Source organism: Heptranchias perlo, chromosome 31 (genome assembly GCF_035084215.1).
Source record: "Heptranchias perlo isolate sHepPer1 chromosome 31, sHepPer1.hap1, whole genome shotgun sequence".
Lineage (NCBI taxonomy): Eukaryota > Metazoa > Chordata > Chondrichthyes > Hexanchiformes > Hexanchidae > Heptranchias > Heptranchias perlo.
Window position 1 is genome coordinate 15,088,277 of NC_090355.1, and position 22,682 is coordinate 15,110,958.

The 22,682-nt window shown below is 46.9% G+C and overlaps 1 protein-coding gene across 4 annotated transcripts in view; it reads right to left on the reverse strand.

Annotated features, from left to right (window-relative positions):
* Nucleotides 1-2,033: 2,033 nt before the first annotated feature.
* The window catches only part of LOC137300509 (glutamine synthetase-like), a 37,553-nt gene continuing 16,904 nt past the window's right edge, over nt 2,034-22,682 (reverse strand). For 2 of the 4 annotated variants that reach the window (XM_067969610.1, XM_067969611.1), the window contains 6 exons: nt 9,475-9,648; nt 9,205-9,366; nt 8,744-8,890; nt 6,711-6,838; nt 6,422-6,621; nt 2,034-2,924 (listed from right to left, as the gene is read on the reverse strand). In XM_067969610.1, coding sequence (XP_067825711.1) covers nt 2,606-2,924; nt 6,422-6,621; nt 6,711-6,838; nt 8,744-8,890; nt 9,205-9,366; nt 9,475-9,640 — 1,122 coding nt within the window. In that variant the 5' untranslated portion in view covers nt 9,641-9,648 and the 3' untranslated portion in view covers nt 2,034-2,605. Of the gene's footprint in view, nt 2,925-6,421; nt 6,622-6,710; nt 6,839-8,743; nt 8,891-9,204; nt 9,367-9,474; nt 9,649-9,733; nt 9,840-13,317; nt 13,935-22,682 lie in introns of those variants that run through there. The other 2 variants (XM_067969608.1, XM_067969609.1) reach the window with 2 other exon arrangements.

The window sequence follows — 22,682 nt, forward strand, 5'->3', positions numbered from 1 at the left end:
CTCAGAGTTGTTGAGCTGGAGTCCAAGCTGCAGACATTGCGATGCATCAGGGAGGGGGAGAGTTATCTGGACACTTTGATCCAGGAGGCAGTCACACCCCTTAGGTTAGGTAGTAGTTTAGATTTGGTCAGTGGTCAGGGACAGGAGGATGTGACTGCGAGACAGGCAGGTACGGGGACCCAGGATGCAATGATGGAGGAGCCTCAGCCTTTGACCTTAGCCAACACGTGCGAGATACTTGCTACCTGTATGGATGAGAACAAAGAGTGCAGGCAGAATGGGCAAACTGACCACGGCACTGTGGTACAAGAGGCCATTCAAGTGAGGGGAGTAAAGAGGAATGTAGTAGTGGTAGGGGATAGTATATTCAGAGGGATAGATACTGTTCTCTGCAGCCGCAACCGGGAGAGCCGAAGGCTGTTTGGCCTGCCTGGTGCCAGGGTTAAGCATATCTCCACGCGGCTGGAAAAGAATTTGGAGCATGAGAGAAGGATCCAGTTGTCGTGGTCCGTGTAGGAAGCAACGACATAGGGAGAACTAGGAATGAGGTTCTGCTGAGGGAGTTTGAGGAGCTAGGGTCCAAATTAATAAGTAGAACCTCAAAGGTAATAAGTCAGGCAGCATCAGTGAGAAAGAAACAGAGTTAACGTTTCAGGTCGAAGACTTTTGTCAGAACTGGAAGATGTTAAAAGAGTTTAAAGTTTTTGAGCAAGCACAGAGCCAGGGAAAGGGGGTGAGGAAGGGGAGGGGAGGAATGAAAAAAAGGGAAGCTCTGTGATAGTGATTAAATGACAAAAGGGATGATGGTGCAAGGCAAGGAAAAAATGGGAGCAATGGTTATAGCCACTGCTCCCATTTTTTTGGTCAGCTAGTGCTGGTAATGGTTCTGCTGCTGCCATTTACAGCTACTCCTGATCAATCTTTTGTTTCTTAACCTGTCCCATTACCACCCTTCTTGCCTTGCACCATCATCCCTTTTGTCATTTAATCACTCGTGCCCTCGACCCTATCACAGACCTTCCCTTTTGTTCTTCGTGGAGTCTCATTACTCCTTATTTTAATAGTTTTCGGTCATTAAAAAAAAATCTTTACAAAAACTTTTTTCTTCTGTCCCTTTTATTTAATTTGATTATTTCTTACCTTCTCTTTTTTTTTGCTGTCTATAACTGTTTTTACAATGACGTGAATGTTGTACCTTTCACTTCCTGGATTTAACGTTGCAGCTTGCAGAAACTTCCCAGCTTGTCAACAATGCTGCAGTCTGATTGGCCGGGTGGGGGGGGGGGGGGCGAGAGTGATCCTCTCTCTCCTCCCATGGGTCCTAACTTCCCTGGAGCTAACCTTGGGCTCTTCTCCACTTCCTATTAGAGGAAGACTGCAGTAAGTTAGTGGGTTAGTATAAATCTATGGAGCGGCGAGCACTGTTGGTTTGCCACTCAGAGCAATTCCTGGGCCATTATTTATGATTCTGCCCCTTGACAAAAGGCCAAGGAACAATATTGCTTCAACTGTTTTGAGTACAAGGGTTTAAGATTTCAAGTCTGGTACTATTCTACCAGCCGACTGAGTAAAGACACCACTGAGGATGTATGTTAAACCAGACCAACGGTCCCAGTTTCAATTCCTAGTCTATTCTGAGTTTCTAAACTCAGTCAGGACAGCAGTGGAGGTACTATAATTAGACTCAGTACTTATGAGTTATGGAGGAGAAAGAAAATCAGCCAAGGTTTTCATTCCTGTTTGCTATCCAGTGACCTCTGCTGAACGTTTACCAAAGACAGGACATGGTGACAAGACCCAATGTGGTTTACATTCACTGTTTAAGCTTACTTGAAATGCTGGAGGATTGTTCAGCCTATGCAACTGTGGCACTACAAGAGTCGAGGAGAGAAGAGGAGGACAAAAATAGATTGGGAAAAAAAGTTAAATATAAAAGAGATTTTACATGGGACTCCAGGAAGTATATAAAATATAACAGAATGCAAGCATATGATCAAATATTTTTTGAAAATCATACACTTTAAGCATAAACATCTGACCAAAAGGTTTATTCAATACAACTAGAAGTATCGGAATAAACATGAGCTATTTGTCACCTACACAATATTGTTATTTTATATTGAAGCTACTAGCTACTCGCCCTTCTATATTCATACTGAAAACATCTGAGTATTTAGGGGAGATCCAATATTGAGTATTTAGGGGAGATCCAATATTCTATAATTCTAGACTAAATTTTATCGAAATTATTATATTCCAGGATTAAAAACTTTATATCAGAAAACTGCATATCAACTGATCAAGTTAGAGTAATTCCAGCTACCCTGCAAAGTCATCCCATTTGGACTTAAAGTTTGATACTAAATTGATGATCAATCAATGGAAAATATTAAGAATATTTAATGTGCTATATGTACACAAACAGGTACAATCCAGTTTCCAAAATAGAACAAGCATTAAATAAACATCACCATTCCAGTATGTAGTTCAAAGACTTGAAGCACTTTGCTTTTAAGAGATACAGACAAAAAGAGAACCCTTTTGGATTGGATAAAATGCTACTCAACCTCATGTGTACCATGGAGTACTGTACTTCTAAATCCCATCATTTGGAACAAGATTTTGGCTCATTCCCAGTCTCATTTAGGATACAGGTCCTGACCAGGGCTTCAGTAACAGCATATGGGTCACAGTTTGCAGATGGTCTTCTGTCCTCAAAGTATCCACAATGATCTTGTCCAACCTGACGTGGGATTCTGATGCTGGCCCCACGGTTTGCTATTCCAGCTGAGAAGTCATGGATACTTGATGTCTCGTGTTGTCCAGTTAGCCTTCTGGAATTATCCACCCCTCCTTTTGGATCATACATACAGATGTGGTATGGGTGCCTCTTACTCAGCTTCTCGATTGCTTCTTCAATATGCCTAAAACAAATGTTTTGTATGTGCAAATATTAAATGTGTGTCCGTTTAGTTCTTCACCCTGGGTTATTTCAACCTGGGATCTACTTCAAAATGAGGAGTATGCATTACACATGTGCTTTATTGACCTTTACATAGGCACAAGATTTTTTGTGAGAGGGCGTGGCAGTGGAAGAAAGAAAAAAAATGATCTAGTAATGCCACCCTTTAACGCAGCATATTTGGAGAACCAATTGATAGCAAACACACCCATTCAAAAGGCGGATTGTGGTCTATTGACAATATTAAGACCCATGCAGGATCTGGGTGAAAGATGATTGACAGTAACAGCTGCTATATAAAAGCTTTAAGAGAATTAGAACAATCAGTTGCTAAGGAAGGGCAAATCTGCTCTGTGCAAAAGGGACGGGGAAATCTGTTGATAGCCTCAGCTCAGCTGGGTCGTGTGTGTTCTTATCAGAGTGGTTACTAACTGTGCAACATGGTTCTAAATCACCAAATGATTTGTCTTTCCAAGGGATCTTGAAGATTATATCCAATCATTATCAATTTGCATCTATACAGCACTTTTAATATAGAAAAACATCCCAAGACGCTTCACGGAGATGTAAATTTTAAAAAAAGGATTAATTCGACAGGGAGATTAAAAGCTTGGTTAAAGAGGTGGGTTTTAAGGAGGATCTTAAAGAAGGAGAGGGAGGTGGTGAGGTGGAGGGGTTTAGGGAGGGAATTCTAGAGCATAGGCCCTAGGCAGCTGAAAGCACGGCTGCCAATGGTGGGCAAAGGGAGGAGGGTATGCACCAGATAGAAGAGTGGAGCGTTCAGTGGAGCTGATAGGAGAGATAGGGAGGAGTAAAGTCATGAATGGATTTAAACATGACAATGGGAACTTTAAATATGAGATGTTGGGGTACTGGGAGTTAATGTAGGTCGGCGAGAACAGTTGTAATGGGTAAGTAGGACTTGGAATATGAGCAGCAGAGCTTTGATGAGCTGCAGTTGATGGAGTGTAGATAATGAGAGGCTGGCCAGGATTGCCTGGGAATAGTCGGGTCTGGAGGTGATAAAGCCATTGATAAGGTTTTCAGCAGCAGATGAGGTGAGGCAGGGGCAGAGGTGAGTGATGTTATTATGTAGAATTACTTAGAATGTACAGCACAGAAACAGATCATTCAGCCCAACAGTCTATGCTGGAGTTTATGCTCCACACGAGCCTCCTCCTTCCCTACTTCATCTAAACTTATCAGCATATTCGCTATGATCGATTTCTCCTTTGCAACGTGAGCAAACAGGAGAGCAGTTAACTTCAACTATATATTAAAAATGTTTATCTTTCAGCTGATTTTTAAAGTTTATTTTATTTTCTCCCTTCTAGGTCCCCGGTCCAATTTTACTTCCCCACCACGTCCCTCCCTGCCTCCCGCTGCACAGACCATTTGGTTATTAAAACAAACCTCTTTTGCCACATCTCACTAATTTTTTAAAAAAAATTCCAGTTGTTTTCTCTCACAGTCCCTTATTAAATATTTATTTAAAATATTCCAGACTTACCCCAGACTACAATATAAATTAATTTTAAAATATTTCCACCCAAGCCCAGCTACAGCTCAAAAATATTTTCAAAAAAATATTACCCCTTCATAATTAAATTCTACTTCCTCCTTTTATTTCCAAGATTACATTTTGCAACAATATATTTCATTCTCAAATTTTAATGCAATCCATTTAGATTAAATCTCCAGTCCTGTTATCTAACCAATTAATTTTGGGGTAATACCTATTTTATTTAATTCATTAATTTATAGAAATCCTGAATTAAATTGATATTTTTATATTTAGTTAATAAGCTTACTCAAGTCCAGTACATTAAATGCCCAACTCTATCGCCATCAAATTACCACTATTTTTATTTAATTATTGCATTCAATAACTAATCCTTCTAATTAGTTTATTAAATTTTGGCAGAAACTTATTGCAGAAAATGCCAACTATTACCCCTTACATTTGAGGGAGCAAAAATGGGAGCTAAATCAGGGGGAACAACCAGGATGGGAGAGAATAAAGATTTTGCTGGGAACAAGGCCATCAAAAGGTGGAGTTGAGGGAGTGGTTGAGCAAATCAATGGCCTCAGAAGTATCATGGTGAATGGAGGGTCAAAGGCTAGGCAGTTGGGAATTTCAAAGCGTAGTTGTAAATTACTTGGGGTAAAGCTTTTCTCGGGACAGATGGAGAAGGATGTGAAAATGGAATTCCTCTGCTCTTTCACAGCACCAAGCCTACTTCCATTCAGAGTATGCAATTATTAAAATTAAAATGTATCACCATACGCTTACTGACAATGAATTATACCTGCCACTTTTTAGCTAATTTCTCCATCTCATCAATATCACTTTGTCTCTGGTATACAATGGGTTTAGCCATCCATTGCCAGATCTGGCTGGACCATAACAAACACTATCAGGCCTTGCTCTCGTCTGTCAAAACTGCTCACAATTCCAGGGTTATCCTGGAGAGCAAAGATAACCCTCTGCTTCCATTCTCCCCTACCAATCATCTCTTTAAACTCCATCCCCACTCTCACCTCCAACAAATAAGAGGAGCTCAGTAAGATTAAGACCACCTGTTCTGTTGCCTCTGTTGCATCCACCTCCTTTCCCTTGGCCATCAAGCAAAACCTCCCCCAAGGTCTCCCCTGCCCCCATCCTAGCACAGAACCTGCATCTTTCTCTAGTTTCTAGGCCCCAGCACCGAAATTCCCTCCCTAAACCTCACCAACTATCTAGTTCCCTCTCCTCCTTTCAGGCCCTCCTTAAAACCCACCTCTTTGAATCACCCCTGCTAATATCTCCTTCTTTGGTTCGGTGCCGATTTTTGTCAGATTACGCTTCTGTGATGTGTCTTGGAATGTTTTTCTAGGTTAAAGATGATGTATAACTGCAAGTTGTTGCTGTTGCAATTGAATTACCAGTTATTCATACATGGACAGTTTTCTGAAGTGCAATTAAGAAAAAATGTTTTAGTTGGGTGACTGCATATTTGATCTAGAATACAGACTTCATTCTGCAAATGGAGAGTATAGCTCTTGGGGGACGCACAACATATTCTATAAGTACCTTTAAAGTGGTAATTAGGATAATTATCCTTTTATGTTTAGTATTTGTTATGGGGAGCATTGACATAAGGGAAATGTCTGCCATGGGCCACCAATTATTAATACTGCAATTATCCTTCAAAAGATGGATCATGAACTTAGGGACCCTGGCATTTCAGCTGTGCAGGTTAATTAATCTCCTTTATCTTATTGGGTAGTTCTAACATCATAGATACTTATTGACAATATTTAAATTAGTTATCAGATTTTAACCATTGAATTTTTAAAAGTAGTTTTAACTGAGCCTCTTAACAATTAAGCAACACGTCTTCCTGATGTCATTGAGCCGATAAGATTAGTTTCTCAATTGTCGATATACACAGTTACAAAGAATTGAAACCATCTTACTTGAGCCCTCCTTCGTTTCTCATGTCTTCAGTGCTGAAGTTAGCATGACACCCAGCTCCATTCCAGTTTCCAGTTATTGGCTTTGGATCAAATGTAGCCACAACTCCAAAGTCTTCACAAATGCGATGAAGGATGTATCTGGCAATCCATAAATGATCTCCCATTTCAATCCCTTCACATGGCCCCACTTGAAATTCCCACTGGAGGAAAAGAGATAACCAAGTTCAGAGTTTAATTAAATTCCGAGTGAAGAGTTAGGTATGCATGCAACCTCTGAACAACTTGATACCTGCGATGGCATGACTTCAGCATTGGTGCCTGATATCATCACTCCAGAATAAAGGCATGCTTTATAGTGAGCTTCCACTATATCTCTACCAAAGGCTTTATCTGCTCCAATGCCACAATAGTAGGGTCCTATCATAGATAAAATGGTTAGCATGCAGTAACTTAAGTGTGCAGAATCTCATACACAATTCTAAGAGGTTATTTAATATCTCATTCACGTTTATTCCTGTCCCCCACCCCATATTTATATTAGAAGTGGCATAACAAGCCAGTAGAAACATAAAATAGCCATTGTTGCCCCCAACCTCACAGGCAATTGATTCCCTGACTCATCCATTTTTCTGCTAAGGGAGAAAAAAGAATACTGCAAATGAATAAACAAGGCAGTTGAAGGTATGACCACTGCTGGCTTTTTTTTGGAGCCTACAATATAGACAATAGTTAGACCAGGAGCAGGGTAATGCAGCAAGTGTACTAAAGATGATTGCGGGGGGGGGGGGACCCCTACTAGTGGAGGACACTTAAAAGCTGTAACCAGGTGGCAGCAGCAGTATACATACATTAGAGAGGGTAGGAATTAGATAAAAAAAGGTCGTGGTAAAATAACAAACTGAGACTGAAGCTAGGAAGCAGGGGTCACATTGACAGTAGAACCCAGAAAGTGACAGTGGCCTAGTCCATCACCAGAATATTGCTTCCAAGGAACAAATATTTACACAACTGCATTGGAAGAAATTCTAATCTGCCAGCAATTTACAGGAAAGGCAAAAACCCTTAAGTAAAATGCAAAAAAAATCATACAATGATTTAAACAAAGACTAACAGCCCATAAAAGATAACTTTAATGATCCTAGTCTGAGTTCCTGCTGTGAGTCTTGTCCCATGTTATCTATATCGATAGAAATAAATGTATGTAAATTGGTTGCACAACAACATGGCTACCCAGGAAGATCGGAGGGCGCACCAGGGGAAGGGGTAGCATCATGACTACTGTATGCAAACTTGAGATTTCTAGCTACATCCCAGTATCACTGGGACAAGTTTCAGGGTCTCTTGAAGAAAGGTCTGTGCAGCTACATGAAAGCTGCAGCTACCAATCTGAGACCAGTGTCTCCCAGCTGTCGGGTGTGATCAGCAAACCCTTGTTATATTGCAGATCAGCAAACAGTCTGACTGGTATCCAACAATGAAGCTAATTTGCATGCTTCAATGCACAAACACAACCTTGCTCCAACCACAAATAATGTTAAGAGGAGTCCATTTTCTTTAAGATTAAACATTCTCTGCAAACTTTTTAAATAAGTGGCCCGACAGATTACCCAGACACTTTTAAACTGCAACGTTGCGCTGCACACGTGTCCCCAAAACAGGCGCAAACCTGAAGCGGGTTGTGACAAACTCAGGGAGAAGCGTGGTTGTACCGCTGAAGTGAGCTTCCAACGCACTCCTGATACCCAAGTTATGCTATCACTTTCAGGTCAATTTATACCCCGAAACTGCTTTGGATTGACACGTGAGCGGCAGGGTAACAAACTGGCATCCAAAGGGTAGAAATTACTGCTGGTGATATTAGTGAAAGGAACGTTGAAGGTTTTGGGGCGACGTTGCTGTTAACACCTACATTAAAATTGAAGTGGAGATGCCGGTGATGGACTGGGGTTGACAATTGTAAACAATTTTACAACACCAAGTTATAGTCCAACAAATTTATTTTAAATTCCACAAGCTTCCTCCTTGTGAACACCTGACGAAGGAGGAAGCCTCCGAAAGCTTGTGGAATTTAAAATAAATTTGTTGGACTATAACTTGGTGTTGTAAAATTGTTTACAATTAAAATTGTTTACAATTAAAATTGAAGACAGAAGAATGTCATACCAAACCTCTTCAGGATCCATCCACTATCACCCCCATCCCCAACAATTTCACCCCATATCTATGTTTTGTCCATATCTGTTGCGATCCGTTTAAATGTTTAGGCAATTTCTTTCAGGTAGGTAAGAAAATTGGCTTTAAGTGCAGGATGTCTCTCCCAACCTTGCGGTCCCGGAAATCCGTTCTGGGGCCAGCCGTACGGATGTCCATCGATTCCTAACAGAGAGTATTCTTGCTCCAGACCGAACCAGGGGTGAGTGTCCTTCGCCTGGTCCATCGCCTCTTTACACGTGTGCCTCAGGTTGGTCTCTGCAACACATTTCAGCGATTAGCTTCCAAAACCAAACAAAAGTTTGCACTGATAAATCACCAATGCACGGGCAAGAAATGTCCTTCACACAACCCTGGGAATAGGGTTAAGAATCAGGGCTTTCATTTTTTAAATTCATTCCTGGGATGTGGGCGTCGTTGGCAAGGCCAGCATTTACTGCCCATGCAAACGTTACTTGTTGAACATTTCAGGTTATATTTTAACTCAAAACATCAAACGGGATTTAATCAAAACAAATATACCAGACAACGTTCAATGAAGCAGTTGACGGTGCTCACAGTCGCAGACTCACCTGCAGGTTTCCGATTGTACTTGAGAACCTCGCAGAGCACAAGTTTGTTTGGATCCAGGATGAAGGGGTCTCGGAATACCCGGACCGGAATCAGAAACATGTCGCTGTTGGAGCCCTCCGCCTGGTCAGTACTGGAGCCATCAAAATTCCACTCTGTAATCTCTGGTTAGGGGTGGAAAAGCAGAGATAAATCAGCAGAGTTTGACAGTCCTCTGAAAAGACACCAGTCAATGATATAGTGTGTGTAAGTATAGGATCTTTATACGGGACCTTTCAAGGTCTTTGGTTCATAATTCATGGTTTTGGTTTTACAACGAAGACCTTCTCCGGTGCCATCGATCCACACGTAGGTAACCAGTACCTTTCCTTCTTGCGGCAGTTTCAGGTACTGCTCCCTCACCGTTTTGTTCAGTTTGGAGCTCACAGCCACTGACATCTTGACTTCTAAAAAGTATATAAATCAGATCCTTATTGATTTACAAAAATACAAGTTTTCATAAAGACTACATAGGGATACTTTGATACTGACCACTTCCTAATACAAAAAATAGTTTTAGAAGGCAGAATTGATATAACTCCTGTCATTTAGGAGTACCCTCTCCGACTGAGTCAGTCTGATGCAGGCTGGTACGAGAAATGCGCTTTATTTTTAACGTCCCGCCCAGCTGTGGAGTAAGAACTATCAACTGACGTGGAGAGAGGGTGGGGTTTTATTCGAGGTGGGACATCTGCAATTAGAAATAGTTAGAATAGGTATAGTGCAGAGTTGACTGGTTACGTTTATTCAACCAAATAAATACTGTGCCATATGGGCAGGTGGAAATTGTCTGAGGCATAGATCAGAATTCCAATATGCCAGCCCATTTTCCTGCAACACTCGGTCGAGGACAGCTCCGTGCACTGGAAGACCAGCAGGTTTCGGGCAGACCAAAGGGCATCTTTCACCGAGTTAATGGTCTTCCAGCAGCAGTTGATATCTGTCTCGGTGTGCGTTCCCGGGAACAGCCCATAGAGCACAGAGTCCTGTGTTACGGAACTGCTCGGGACAAACCTGGCCAGATACCACTGCATCTCTCTCCAGACCTTCTTTGCAAAGGCGCATTCCAGAAGGAGATGGGTGACGGTTTCGTCTGCACCGCAGCCTCCTCGGGGACAGTGTGCGGTGGCGCTGAGTGTCCGGGAGTGCATGAAGGATCTGACAGGAAGGGCCCTTCTCACCACTATGTCTTGGTGCTTGTTTGAAAGTTCTGGTGATGAGGTGTTCTGCCAAATGACATTGACAGTCTGCTCGGGGAACCAACTGACAGGATCCATCGTCTCCTTTTCCCGCAGTGTCTCTAGGACGTTACGTGCGGACCACTTACTGATCGCCTTGTGGTCGAAAGTGTTTTTTTGCATAAACTTTTCAACGAGGGACAGGTGGGGCGGAACGGTCCAACTGGACAGAGTGTTCCGTGGCAGCATGGCCAGGCCCATCCTTCGCAACACCGGGGATAGGTAGAACCTCAGCACGTAGTGACATTTTGTGTTTTCGTACCAAGGGTCCACGCAAAGCTTGATGCAGCCGCACACGAAGGTGGCCATCAGGATGAGGGTCACGTTGGGCACGCCTTTCCCCCCTTTCTCCAGAGATTTGTACATTGTGTCCCTGCGGACACGGTCCATTTTTGATCTCCAGATAAAGCGGAAGATGGCTCGGGTGACTGTCACGGCGCAGGAGCGAGATTTGGGCCAGACATGTGCCAAGTACAGCAACACTGAGAGCACTTGCACCTGATGACCAGGTTTTTGCCCACGATCGAGAGGGATCGTCGATCCCACAGTCCCAGTTTCTGCCTCACCTTGGAAATACGCTCCTTCCAGTTCTTGGTGCACGGCCCGGCCCCCCCAAACCAGATCCCCAGCACCTTCAGGTAATCTGACCTGACGGTGAAGGGGACAAAGGATCGGTCGGTCCAGTTCCCAGAGAACATGGCCTCGCTCTTGGTGCGATTTACCCTGGCCTCTGAGGCCAGTTCGAACTGGTCGCAGATGCTCATCAATCTGTGGACCGACAGCTGATCCGAGCAAAAGACGGCGACGTCGTCCATGTACAGGGAGGCCTTGACCTGAGTGCCTCCGCTGCCTGGGATCGTCACCCCTCTTATGCCCGCATCCCTCCTGATGGACTCGGCAAAGGGTTCGATGCAGCACATGAACAAGACGGAGGAGACAGGACAGCCCTGCCTGACTCCAGATTTGATCGGGAAGCTTTCTGATTTCCACCCGTTGATTGAAACGGCGCTACTGATGTTTGTGTAGAGCAGTTGGATCCATTTGCGGATTCCCTCCCCAAATCCCATTTTGGAGACCACGTCCATCATGTACGTGTGGGATATTTTGTCAAAGGCCTTCTCCTGGTCCAGGCTGATCAGGCAGGTATTCACCCCCCTGTCCTGTACGTAGGCGATCGTATCCCTGAGTAGCGCCAGGCTAGTAGAGATCTTCCTGCTGGGTATGGCACAGGTCTGATTGGGGTGAATTACCACCTCCAGGGCTGACTTGACCCGATTGGCGATGACCTTGGACAGAAGTTTGTAGTCCACGTTAAGTAGTGAGATGGGTCGCCAATTTTTGATTTCTTCCCTCTCCCCCTTCCGCTTGTAGATGAGGGTGATGATGCCTTTCCACATGGAGTCTGATATGCTGCCTGCCAGGAGCATACCCCCGTATACTTCCAGCCGGTCTGGGCCTATCCAGTCCCACAGAGCCAAGTACAAGTCCATCGGTAAGCCGTCGCTTCCGGGAGTCCTACTCTTCTCAAAGGAAAGGACGACCTTTGTCAGTTCGTCCAGAGTTAGCGGTTGATCCAGACTCTCCCGCTTGCTATCATCTAGAACCTCCGTGATGGACGACAAGAAGGACTGGGAGGCTGCGCTGTCTGTGGGCTTCGCGTCGTACAGTCCGGCATAAAAGGATTTGCAGATCCTCATTGTGTCGGGCTGTGAGGATGTAACCGAGCCGTCCTCTTCCTTCAGGCTGCTGATCACAGAGCTCTCTCTGTGCACCTTTTGGAAGAAGAAGCGCGAGCAAGTCTCGTCCTGCTCCACGGAGCGGACTCTGGACTGGAAAATGATCTTGGAGGCCTCGGAGGCAAAGAGCGAGGCTTGCTGGTCCTTCACCTCTCTGAGTTCCTCCCCGACATCGATCCCCATTGACTGCAGCAGGAGAAGATTCTGCATGCTTTTCTGGCTTGATGGCTTCCCACCAGTGCATTGGGGAGTCAAAGAGGGGCTTAACGGTTCTCCAACCTTTCAAATCCCTCTTCAGTTCCTCAATGTTTTCCGGGGTTAACAGTTTCACGTTCAGCTTCCATGTCCCCCTGCCCACTCTCTGATCATCCTGTAGGTGACAGTCGGCCAGGAGGAGGCAGTGGTCAGAGAAGAACACCGGTGTGACTTTGGTGGATCTGACCTTGAGCTTTGGGGACACAAACAGGAAGTCTATCCTGGAACGGACGTACCCGTCTGGTCTGGACCAGGTGTATTGACACGCCGCTCCGTCTGCAGGGTTGCTGAAGACGTCGCACAGCTTGGTGTATTTCACCGCTTCCATTAGGAGTTTGGACGTTGTGTCCAGTTTGTTGTCGGCTCTGCCGGATCGTCCAGCCACATCAATGATGCAGTTGAAGTCACCGCCAAGAATGACCGGCTTGGATGTCGCCAGCAGCAGTGGGAGCTGCTGGAAGACGGCCAGCCGTTCACTGTTTAGAGTCGGGGCATACACGTTGATCAGCCGGAGCGGAGCGTTTTTGTACATTACGTCTGCTACGAGGAGACGACGCCCCCACCACCTCCTTTACTTCGGTGATGGTGAAGTTGCCTCCCCGCAGCAGAATCCCCAGGCCAGAGGCACGGCTGTCATTGCCTCCCGACCAGATCGATGGCCCATGGGCCCACCGCTGCGACCATTGCCAGTAATTGCTGAGGTGCGGCATTCCTGCAAGAATAGCAGGTCGCTGTTGACCTTGGCCAGGTAGTCCAAGGTCGACACACATCGCGTAGTGCATTTAACACTATGCACGTTAATGGATGCGACTTTCAGACCCATTTTAACAACAGTTTAAAGTCTCACCCAACAGTCCGTTTGCTGTTTCCAGCTCTTGGCCGTGTCTCTGCATCCAGGTGATCTTTGCAAAGTGTTCCATGTTCCTTGAGTTAAGGTACGAGTCCTGTTCTGCCTCAGAGAGGTGGTCGTAGTTCCGCCTGGGTGACATCGGCGGCTTGGTGTCGGGGGGAGGGCCCGTGCGATCCTCGATCGGCTGGGGCTCCTCGTTGTTGCTGCTCCCGGTTTCCCGGAGCTGGTCTTCGCTCTCTGCGGTGCTGCTCCCGGTGTCCCGGAGCTTGTGTGCGCTGGGCACTTCGCTGCTCCCGGCATTCCGGAGCTGGAGGGTGCCGGAGGCGTTGTCGCTTCCAGTGTTCTGGAGATGGGGGCTGTTGATCCCGTCGCTGTCACCTTGTGTATTTTTACGTTTTCAATGTGAAGCCTGGCTGCCTCGCTTCTGTCGTCCCTCCTCGTCAGATGCGGGGTAGTCGCTGTATTCCGTCTGCGACTCGAGCGCTCTTTTACCCCTGGTTGCAGTGTCAGTCGGGGCTCATTTCTTTTCCTCTGGCTTTCTTTTCCTGTTTTTTTTGTTGACAAGCTGCCATTCTCCCTCTGCTGCCTCCTCGTCCATGGACTCTGTCGTCTGGTGGGGAGGCTCGGAGTTGGATGTCGAGGTCTGGCAGTTTCCAGCCTGACTCCTTCCTCGCTCCTTGTCTTCCTGGGTCAGAGTCTTTTTGGGGGGGGGGGGTCGGAGCAGGGCGAGGGTTCTTGGCCTTCTTTGGGGCAACCTTGCTTGTTGCCCCCTCCTCCTCCGCTGTGTTGCTTTTGGCCGCCTGGGTGTAGCTGAAGCTGCGTTTGGGGCAGGCCCTGTAGATAATCTGTTTTGGTGATGTTGGTTGAGGGATAAGTATTGGCCGGGACACCAGAGAGAACTCTCCTGCTCTTCAAATAATGGCAAGGGGTATTTTACATTCACCTGAAAGGGCAGACGGGACATTGGTTAAATGTCTCATCCGAAAGCCGACGACTTCAACCGTGCAGCACCCCCTCGGTAATATTCTGCCATCCTAAATTAGGTGCTGAAGCCTCTGGAGTGGACCTTGTACCCACAACATTCTGACTCAGAACCAACAATGCTACCCACTGAGCTAGGACTGATAGTTTGAGGAAAATGGCATGGAGAGTCTTCCTCCCCGCCCCCCCACCGCCCCGCGGTTCTGTGGAGAGAGGAAGAGAGCAAGTTGTCAACTCAAGATCAGTGAATGACAAGTGATTGTTTTCATGTCATTGGGTTTCAGGGGAGAAGATGAGCAGTTTTCAAAATAATTATGAAGTAACCCTGGTGGAACAATATGAAGAATGAGGAAATGAATGGTAATTTGGTCCCCACATCCTGATTTCACAATTCTGCAGCTACCAACTGTGATCCATTCAGTCCCACCAATCAAAAATCATCCCATCCAACTGCTTATTGTTTTTTTACTGCTGAGCAAAAGATAAATGGAAACAGGGCAGTGCACTTGCCACTGAGAAAATATCCCAAGTGTGTTTGTACGTTTAATCTATTGTATTTTATCAGTTATTTAATAAATTTACTATCTTGATTTTCAGTGTAAGCATAATGCCATAAAATGCAGCCAGACACAGCCAATTAGTGAACACACCACCTTTCAAATCCTGAATGAAACAAACTAGTTTGTCGACAAAAACTTTGGACAGGCTATCTGTCACTTTCAGCAGTTTCAGCCTTGGGAAGGAATTTGATCAACAAAGCCAATGTATGAACTCGTGCAAGTCAATCTGGGATTCAAGCCAATGAGAGACGTAGAACGGTGGGAAGAGAGGGAAAAAAACAAGCCAAGACAGGGAAAGGGTAGGTCAAGGAGAGGGAGAGAGGGGGAAGGACAAGGAGAGGGAGAGAAGAAGAGAGGGAAGGATAAGGAGAGAGAGAAGGGGCAGGACAAGGAGAAGGGGGAGGATAAGGAGCGAGAAGGGGAAGGGCAAGGAGAGAGGGGGGAAGAGAGAGGGAAGGACAAGGAAAGAGTGTGAGGGGGAGAGAGAGGGAAGAGCAAGGAGAGAGGGGGAGAGAGGAAGGACAAGGAGAGAGTGTGAGGGGGAGAGAGAGAGAGAGAGAGAGGGAAGGACAAGGAGAAAGAGAGAGAGGGTGAAGTACTAGGAGAAGGAGGGGAAGAGGGGGAAGGACTAGGACAGGGAGAGAGAGGCAAGGGCAAGGAGAGAGAGGGAAGGACAAGGAAAGGGAGGGAGGAGGAAGAACAAGGAGGGAGACAGTGGAAGAGGGTGAAGGTCAGGGAAAGAGAGACAGAGACAGAGGGTGAAGGACAAGGAGAGAGAGAGGACGAGGGGGAAGGACAAGGAGAGGGAGAGAGAGGGAAGGACAAGGACAGAGAAGGGGAGATAGAGGGGGAGGAGACAGCTGGCAGGGATCTGATGGAGGCAGGATGAGTAAAATCCAATTTGGAGTGGGAGGGGGATGATGCGAGGCCCCCACCCCATTTTTCTGCCGATTCCATTACTATCCCACCCAATGTGGCTCAGTGGGTAGCACTCTTGCCTATCAGTTAGAAGGTTGTGGGTTCAAGTCCCACTCCAGAGATTTGAGCACAAAATTTAGGTAATACTCCAGTGCAGTACTGAGGGGGTACTGTACTGTCAGAGGCACTGTCTTTCAGATGAGATGTGAAACTGAGGTCCTATCCACCCTCTTAGGTGGACATAAAAGATTCCATGCCACTATTTCGAAGAAAAGCAGGGGATTTCTCCCTGAGTCCTGGCCAATATTTATCCATCAACCAACATCACTAAAACAGATTATCTGGTTAGTATCACATTCCTGTTTGTGGGACCTTGCTGTGCACAAATTGGCTGCCACATTTCCGACATCACAACAGTGAGCACACTTCATTGCCTGTAAAGCGCTTCGAGATATCCTGAGGTCGTGAAAGGCACTTTATAAATGCAAGTTCTTTCTTTTCTTTTCAATAGTGGAGGAAAATTTGGCCCAGTGTCTCTTTGAGCTGGGTCTGGAGGGGGTGGAGTGCCTATGTGAACTGGAACAGGGAGTGGGAGAGTGACTGTCGAGTCCTTTTTGGGGGAAGTAATAATCTGGTTGGTTGTTGGAAATTGATACATCCCTTTTGTCAATTAAAAACCTATTGTAAAATATAAAAGTGCTTAAAATTAATCAGAATGCAGTATTTTCAATATCGAAATATAAAATTTTAATGTCGGCCCCTGCTCACAAAAAATGCCCCACTAATTTTATGCCATCAACATTTGGATTTCCTCCACAGGCTTTCATGCTGTGTTTCCTTCAAAACAAAGTAAAGGAATGTGTAACCTAGCACTTACGTTACAAAGCCCCCTGTCACTACTTGTTTTCACTTGTTCTCACCTTATTATCAGGCGATTCTTGGAAGTGTCAGCTTTTTTGAAGCCGTTGGGCAGCTTTTGTTAGTTTTCTATGCTATAATGTATTTGAAAAACAACCAGACAAAGTCAAAAGGCATTACTTTCACTCAAGAAGCCATTATTCGTGCTGGGCACAGATAGTAATTTTCAACTTTGCAGCCCAGCATTAACGTGCTCTGGCCAAGCTGGTGCCTGTGGAGAAGCAGCAGTTAAGCAGAGAGAAAGACAGAACTGGAGGCAAACATTTTCTTGAGCAAAAACTTACATTAAGTGTTAAATGGGTCTTCCATTAGCGAGTAAATATATCAGAGAGAGAGAAACAGAAGTGAAGGAATCGAGCAAGAATGATGACAATGTGAGGTCTGCAGACTTCTTTATGTTATTATCGTACACTTGGAAAGTTAACTATTTTACAGATTCAGTTGCTTTATTCAGTAACATCTGGGGAGGATACTTACCTGGTGTTTCTATGATCACAAAGGTTGGGGCACAGGACGAACAGGTAGAATCAGCTATAACCAGTTTAAGCTTTGCTGACATAGAAGTGGATCCTAAGCTGGCTGGAGACCGGTTTAACCCCTTTTTCCAGTCGGGTGAAAATTATTTTTTTTGCAGCAGTCATGGCGACTGGAGCTACCCACCTGGGTACGGGGTGCGAAACACCGTCAGGCTGACCGCAAGGACGGGTGAAGGAACCTCGCCGTGGCAACTAAATGGCTTCATTCTTCTGTGGATTCAAGGTCGCGGGCATCTTCTGTCTGCAGGACTTCCCGAGGAGCGGATACTTCGACGTGATCTTCAGGGATGTCGCAGGATGCCTAAAGATGCTCCAGGCCTTTAAAGAGAAGGGGAAGGAAGCGCCATTGTCGCTTCTCACTGCGGAGCCCCTCTTCGCGCTCCTGCAGGAGAAGGAATGGGCGCTGACGGTCCAGATGTTCAACCCGCATGTGCCCGCCATTGATGCACTGATGTTCCTCAAGAGGTACGTGGATGGAGTGGATTGGAGCATTGATATCGCGGACATGTTCGAGATCTGGATGAGCAAGAGGAGCATCAAGGGGACGCTGAGGGTGGTTGATGAGGGAAACATTGCTCACCTCCCCTCAAGCTTCGCGATTGGGATGCGTCGTGGGTATGTGGTGTACGAGGGTTAGCCCAAAGTGTGTTGCTCCTGCAACAAACCCGGGCATGAGGCAGCCTCCTGCAAGGCGGTGATCTGCGGGAACTGCAGGAAGAAGGGCCACCAGACACTGGACTGTCAGGAGGCCAAGTGCTGCAACCTGTGTGGAGATTTGATAAGGTCCCACATAAGAGACTGATACCTAAGATAGAAGCCCATGGAATCGAGGGAAAAGTATGGACTTGGTTAGGAAGTTGGCTGAGCGAAAGGCGACAGAGAGTAGGGATAATGGGTGGGTACTCACATTGGCAGGATGTGACTAGTGGAGTCTGTCTTGGGGCCTCAATTATTCACAATATTTATTAACGACTTAGATGAAGGCATAGAAAGTCTCATATCTAAGTTTGCCGATGACACAAAGATTGGTGGCATTGTAAGCAGTGTAGATGAAAACATAAAATTACAAAGTGATATTGATAGATTAGGTGAATGGGCAAAACTGTGGCAAATGGAATTCAATGTAGGCAAATGTGAAGTCATCCACTTTGGATCAAAAAAGGAGAGAACAGGGTACTTTCTAAATGGTAAAAAGTTAAAAACAATGGATGTCCAACGGGACCTAGGGGTTCAGGTACATAGATCATTGAAGTGTCATGAACAGGTGCAGAAAATAATCAATAAGGCTAATGGAATGCTGGCCTTTATATCGAGAGGACTAGAGTACAAGGGGGCAGAAGTTATGCTGCAGCTATACAAAACCCTGGTTAGACCGCATCTGGAGTACTGGGCACCGCACCTTCGGAAGGACATATTGGCTTTGGAGGGAGTGCAGCATAGGTTTACTAGAATGTTACCCGGACTTCAAGGGTTAAGTTACGAGGAGAGATTACTCAAATTGGGGTTGTATTCTCTGAAGTTTCGAAGGTTAAGGGGTGATCTGATCGAAGTTTATAAGATATTAAGGGGAACGGATAGGGTTTATAGAGAGAACCTATTTCCGCTGGTTGGGGATTTTAGGAGTAGGGAGCACAGTCTAAAAATTAGAGCCAGACCTTTCAGGAGCGAGATTAGAAAACATTTCTACACACAAAGGGTGGTAGAAGTTTGGAACTCTCTTCCACAAACGGCAATTGATACTAGCTCAATTTCTAAATTTAAATCTAAGATAGATAGCTTTTTGGCAGTCAAAGGTATTAAGGGATATGGGCCAAAGGCGGGTATATGGAGATAGATCACAGATCAGCCATGATCTTATCAAATGGCGGAGCAGGCACGAGGGGCTGAATGGCCTACTCCTGTTCCTATGTTCCTATGAGACTGGTCCCCTGTACAGGACCTGCCCAAACCGCAGACACAGCAACACACAGGCAGTGGGAGGTGAGGTGATGCAGGAGAAGAGAGCAGCAGTGGTGGTTGCCCCAAAGGAGGTTAGCCCACCCCCCTCCCGAGCCGTCGACCTCTGTGAAAGAGCCAACGATCAGAAGGAGGACAAAAAGCAGGAAGAGAGCATCGAAGAAACCAACCAAACCCCAATACTTAACCCCGAGACTCACCCTGAGAATGCAGAGCCGATGGAAAGTGAACCAGCAGCGGAAGAAGGATGGACCACACATGGAAAGAAAAAGAAACCCATTAGGATCCGAGGAACTAACGCCAAAGGTGGGACCAACAGCAAGAGGTTCTTCGAGTCCCAAACAGACAACAGCGGCTACTCCTCCGCTGACGAAAAGGGAAAAGGTAAGATTCCCAGCTATCCTCAAAGGAAGAGGCAAAACGCGACAGTAACCAGTGACACAGACAGCACGCTCCAGCTCCTGGAATTTGGGGGGCACTAACACACAGCTCCGGGGCAGCCACGCGCCCAACACATCCCAAATCTGAGTCCGAGGTCCCCCAATTCCGCGATACCGGGAGAAGTGACGCAGAGAGTGAAGTCTCCCAACTCTGGGCAACCAAGAGAAACGACACGGAGAGCGAGGTTCCCCAACTCTGGGACACCGGGAGAAGCGACATGGAGAGCGAGGTTCTCCAACTCCGGGACACCGGGAGAAGCGACACGGAGAGCGAGGTTCCCCAACTCTGGGACACCGGGAGAAGCGACACGGAGAGCGAGGTTCTCCAACTCCGGGACACCGGGAGAAGCGACATGGAGAGCGAAGTTCTCCAACTCCGGGACACCGGGAGAAGCGACACGGAGAGCGAGGTTCCCCAACTCCGGGACACCGGGAGAAGCGACATGGAGAGCGAGGTTCTCCAACTCCGGGACACCGGGAGAAGCGACACGGAGAGCGAGGTTCCCCAACTCCGGGACACCGGGAGCAGCGGCACGGAGAGCGAGGTTCCCCAACTCCGGGACACCGGGAGCAGCATGACGGTCACAGAGAGTGACCTTGGGCCAAGGAGCCGGACCTGGTCGTGGATCTCATGGGAACATCACCCCACGAGACCCCGCCAATGACTCCCGAGCGCTGACACTCCCCCAGAGGACAGGCCTCGTTCCTCAGCCTGAGGACTATCCAGCAGTTCGTGCACACCATGCAAATGCGAAATCTGGACCAAGGGCTAGAAATGGAGGGTAATGTAGAACCCAGACAGATGCAATTGTTGGACCTTAATGTTTGTCCTTTTTGTATTTTTAAAATGGCTTTAAAAATTGCATAAATAAAAGTGTCTGGTATTAAATCGACAATGCAATGTGCTGCGACCCTGGACTACCTGTCCAGGGTCAAAAGGGGCCTGCTGTTCTTGCAAGAGTGTGGGATCCCGCACCTCAGCAACTACCGGCAGTGGTCACGCATGTGGACCCAGAGGCAGTCAATCTGGTCAGGAGGCAACGATAGTTGTTCCTCAGACCTGGGAATCCTGTTGCAGTGAGGCCAATTCACCGAGGTTAAGGAGGTGGTGGGGGGCCGCCTGCTTGTAGCGAACATTCTGTATAGGTACGCCCCGCTCCGACTGATCAATGTGTACGCCCTGACCCTCAGGAGCGAGTGGCTGGAGGTCTTCCAGCATCTCCCGATGCTGCTGGTGGCCTCCAGGCTGGTGGTTCTCGCAGGAGATTTCAACTGCATCATCGATGCGGCTGGACGATCCAGCAGGACCGACGCAATACTGGTCACCATGTCCAAACTCCTGATGGAAGCGGTGAAAGACGCAAAGCTTCGCAACGTCTTCAGCAACCCTGAAGACGGAGCGCCTCAGAGATACACCTGGTCCAGGCTAGACGGGTCCATCCGTTCCAGGATAGATTTTCTATTTGTGTCCCCAACGCTCCAGGTCAGATCCACCAGTGTTCTTCTCTGACCACTGCCTTTTACTGCCCGACTGTCAAACGCAGGAAGACCAGAAGGCGGGCGTGGTATATGGAAGCTGAACGTGAGACTGTTGACCCCGGAGAACATCGTGGAATTATGGAGGGATTACACAGGTTGGAGAATTGTGAAACCCCTTTTTGACTCCACGGTGCACTGGTGGGAAGCGATCAAGGCCAACATCAAGAGGTCCTTCATTCTCAAGGGTGTTCAGAAGGCAAGAGAGAGACAGAGGGAATTGTCCCAGCTCCAGAAAAGCATGCAGGATTTGCTCCAGCTGCAGTCGATGGGGGTCGATGTCGGGGAGGAACTCCAAGAGGTGAAGGGTCAGCAAGCCTCGATCTTCACCTCCGAGGCCTCAAAGATCATCTTCCGCAGTGTCCACTTTGTGGAGCAGGGCAAGAAGTGCTCACGCTTCTTCTTCCAGAAGCTGCACAGAGAGACCTCTGTGTTCAGCAGCCTGAAGGAGGAAGACGGCTCGGTGACGTATTCGCAGGCTGACATACCGAGGATCAGCAAGTCCATTTATGCCGGACTATATGACATGAGCCCACAGACAGCACGGTCTCCCAGTCCTTCCTATCCTCCATCACAGAGGTCTTAAAGGACAGCGAGCAGGAGAGCATGGATCGGCCGCTGACTTTGGACGAGCTGACAAAGGCCGTCCGGCCCTTCAAAAAGAGCAGAACCCCCCGAAGCAATTGCTTAGCAGTTGAGTTGTACTCGGTTCTCTGGGACTACACTGGACCCAACTGTGAGAGATGGTGCCACTGCTGGTCACTTCCTCTGCCACCTTGAGCCAGGCCTTCTTGGTGGCAGAGGCAGGGCGCTTCCTCCTGTCCGCCAGGTAGAGCGTGTCCCTCCTCCTCCTCCTCACCCCGGCCAGTAGCACCTCAAATGAGGAGTCACTGAACCTTGGCTCCGGCTCGGTCCTTTGTTGCTCCATTTTAATAGATTACTTCTCTCTCCCACAAAAGCCATTCATGCAATGGCCCTTTAAATATTCCAGCTGACAGCACATCATTCAGGTGTGCAGAACGCCTGCTGCACATTGTGGGGGCGCCAAACCTGGAAGCCACATTAAGGGCCTTCAATTAAGTTGCGATTGTGTGGAGGAAGGTAGGACATTTTTTTCCGGGTTTCCATGCACTCATTGACCGCTCCCCATTGACATCCCGCCGTCACGATAAAATCATGCTCACAGTGCAAAGCAAGTTTCACAACAGAGCTTCGAACAAAACATATACAAATATTACAGGCTGTTTTGCATTCCTGGAATTTCTGTTCATCCAGAAGGCATTGAGTGCATGAAGTGTTTAACAAACCTTTTTTTGCACAGGGAGAAACCATAAGCCCCAATTTTGACCCTGTCCGCCTGAAGGAAACGGGGCGGATGGGTGGTTAAATTGGCGGTAGGGTACTTACCATTGCATTCCCGACACGTCCCACCCGCCACCGTTTTAACTGTGTTCTTTTCAGAGGAGGCCAAGGCGCCTCATGAGTATATTAAAGTCAGGGCCCGAGGATGCAGTTAG